The sequence below is a fragment of the Lygodium microphyllum genome, chromosome 30 (genome assembly GCF_053477565.2).
Source record: "Lygodium microphyllum isolate KBCC chromosome 30, Lygodium_microphyllum_v1.1.10, whole genome shotgun sequence".
NCBI classification, from domain to species: domain Eukaryota; kingdom Viridiplantae; phylum Streptophyta; class Polypodiopsida; order Schizaeales; family Lygodiaceae; genus Lygodium; species Lygodium microphyllum.
Genome location: NC_141164.1, coordinates 16,739,488 through 16,742,699, shown reverse-complemented (window position 1 = coordinate 16,742,699; position 3,212 = coordinate 16,739,488). Strand labels below are relative to the sequence as shown.

Sequence of the window (3,212 nt, the reverse complement as noted above, 5' to 3'; positions counted from 1 at the left end):
TCCTCGTATTCTTTGCAAAACTTCCTTAGTCGCCTGCTTGCTCACATTAGCAGATTCTCCTTTTCTCTCTGCTCTCTTTCTACTAGCTTTAAGCTGCATTTTTCCTGGCTTCAGTAGTACATGGATTCACAATGGTAGTTGTCTCAAACAAAATGCCCACCTCATTGCTGCATAAGAAGCAACTTGGAACAGCTAGAAAGGCATTTGTATAACCATTTCAAGCCCATTTGCATCAAAGACTTAAAAACAAACAGTTCTCTATGATCCCCATACAATATAAGCATTCTTCTCAGACCCAATGAACTCTTTGTAAACTAGGGAAGATTACCATAAGTACAGCTCATATGGTAACCTTCCCAACTCCATTAGGGCTAATTTGATCCATTCAATTCTGGTACACACATGAAGTGATCATAGGACATTCATAGAAGCAATCTTTTATGAGACACCAGGATTCCTCTGAATCATCATAAATGGCCCTGTATCACATCTACAAGCAATATCCACAAACCATCTTTCCAACTTCAATTAGCAGAAACTAGAGAGCTATGTCCAAGACCCTCTCACATCACTTCCTCTGTACTCCTTTGCACAACGCTCTTTGTAGCGTCCAAGATCCTGTCACCTTGCTTCCTCCATACTCCTATGAACTTTGCCAAGCCTACAAATCCTAAACAATGTAAACAAATTTTCCCACGGCCACCACATTTCTGTTCATCCATATACTCTCTTGCAAGAAAGCTTCATAAGGAAGCCACTTTTGAACAGAAGGCCACATATCAAACACAGGGCCGTTTCTGCCTGAATTAGAAGCAAAACAAAATGGCTTCCAAACGATTGATTACGGTATTGATGTTTCCCTGTCCTAAATTGAGCACTGACACCATGTTGCTTACCTTCAGGATCATCATGCACGACACAACAAAAATAGCCTTCCACTAATCTCATAACGAACCAGAATTTCCAATCATTACAGTACCTTTCAGCTCATCAAACATGACTTTAGCATTCAAGCTTTAAAACTTCCAAATCACTAAGATTTCCTGAATCTCATAACGGAACCGAATTTCCAATCACTTTACTACCTTCTGGTTCGTCACGCATAGCTTTCGAATTCAAGCTAGCAACAAATTATAATTTCCAATCATTACAATTTCCTGACCACAAAAATTTGGACAATCGAAGCACAGGCTAAAATTTGGACAGGGTAAGCCAAACAAACACGTAATTCAAAGTAGGAACAGTAAAAAAATTATACAGACAAATGTGTAACCCTTGGCTAATCTTAAAGCCTGAGCAGAGGACATTTTCTGGTGATACATTTTATAAGTAGTTTTTCTGGACTACGATCTTCTTTCTTTCTTCTAACCATGCATTTTTCTATTCTGAAAATAGACAAAAGAGAAAGAACACGAGGAGAGCTCTTGGGTGCTTCTTTTTCCCTGTTCACTGTGACAAAGGAATTAGCTATGTAAGCTTCTCAGAACATTTTTTTCCTGCAAAAGAGACCCTAGATTACCGTGCAATCCATGGATCCTGCCCTTCAAATCTTGTCCACCTTGGCTGCCTTCACCACAGGATTGGCCTTGGAGATTGCCTGCCGAGCTGCTGCCTTGTAGTCAAAGGTGCAATTGTGCTTGTCTGAATAGCGATGCAGGGCACAGAAAAGGTCACCGCACCGGCACTTGAATCCGGTCAGGCCGACTCGCTTCCGGCACATCAGGCACCGGTTGACCTGCTTGCTAGGGTTAGGGCTTGATGACAGAGAGGCTTCTGGCACGGACGTGGAGGACGAGGATGACGGCAAGGAAAAAGGGGCGACATCTGCGAGAAGTGCAGACGAAGATACGGAAGGGTGGGGGGGGAGGGGGGAAGATGCAGAGGAGCAGGACGTTGACGATGACACGTCGGCGGTGGAGCACGAGGAGGAGGAGGAGGAGGAGGAGGGGGAGGGGGTTAGGGAGGGGACCTGCGCCTTGAGGAGCACGAGCTCACGGTAACACGCGGAACAGAAGTTCATGGTGGCAGGGGAGCCGAAGAAGCCGCAGTTGTTGGAGCAGAGGGAGGGAGCTTCAGGGGGGGAGGAGGAGGGGGGGCAGGGGGAATTCTCAGGCTCAAGCTGCCAGCCTTCTTGTGCCATGGCTATGGGAGTGGGAAAGAGGGGGTTCTGACAGGGAAGAAAGAGAGGAACAGAGAGACAGAAAGAAAATTGTGACAAATTGAGATGAATTAGCCCTTAAGAGGGTCTAATAAAGCCTGCGGTGAGAGGAATGGGGGGAGAAATCCTGCAAAGGCGAGCTATGGCGGTGGCAGCATGGCGAGGGCCTGCATATAAAATGAACCCACTGACAGAGAGAGAGAGAGAGAGAGAGAGAGATGATGCAAAAGCCAAGTCAAGAAATCCCTTTTCACACTCGTCCTGCTTTAGACTAGTTCTTCCCCGTTTGCTTTAGAATCTTTCTTTGGTGCGCTTTCCAGGTAAGAGAGGGATCCAATGCCTATCCTAATCTTCTAGTAGCATATCAAAGTTTTTTTTCTAATACTAGTTTGAATCCCAAACTCTAATCCTAACTATTAAATAGGCTAGTGCATCTCCTTACTAGTTCGATCCGATTTCCTTATCATAACTATTAATACTGTGTTTTCTTGTATCATTTTCTATTAGGGCTTTTGACATAATCATAGTAGCAACTTGCTCCCTCTCACCATCAACCTACCTCCAACCTTCCTAGCTACAAGCATTTGCATGTTGTCACATATATATTCATGCACTTGGCCCAGGTGTTTCCAATACCACCACATACCTCTAGCAACATGTTCAACACACCATCCTTATCATCCCTTCATGTTTGTGCAACACCATTCAATTGTAATTGCTCACATAACACAATCAACTAACACTATTGAACAAATACACTCATGTCACCAACCATCACCATTGCTCACTTATACCAACAACATCACCCAACAACCTTGTTACTCAACCAATGTAGCAATTACATTATTACATTATTCTCCCCTTACCAACCAATTTATTCCATAACTTCAATTCATTATCTTATTAACTCGTTGTTGCTTAATTTAAGACTTGTGGGTTGATGTTGATTTGGCATGAAAGATCTCTTGACTAATGATGACAAAAGAGGTTACACAGAAAGCACCTTTAATTTCTTAAAGCAAAGTAAGATTGTTAGTTTGTTAAAATTATGCAC

General features: G+C 43.2%; 1 protein-coding gene across 1 annotated transcript; it reads right to left on the bottom strand.

Moving 5' to 3' along the window:
* Positions 1-1,208: 1,208 nt before the first annotated feature.
* LOC148009582 (zinc finger A20 and AN1 domain-containing stress-associated protein 8-like) lies at positions 1,209-2,532 on the bottom strand. The gene has a single exon (XM_087672709.1). It carries the CDS (start codon positions 2,138-2,140, stop codon positions 1,544-1,546), a length of 597 nt encoding a protein of 198 aa, XP_087528835.1. The 5' UTR covers positions 2,141-2,532; the 3' UTR covers positions 1,209-1,543.
* Positions 2,533-3,212: the final 680 nt, after the last annotated feature.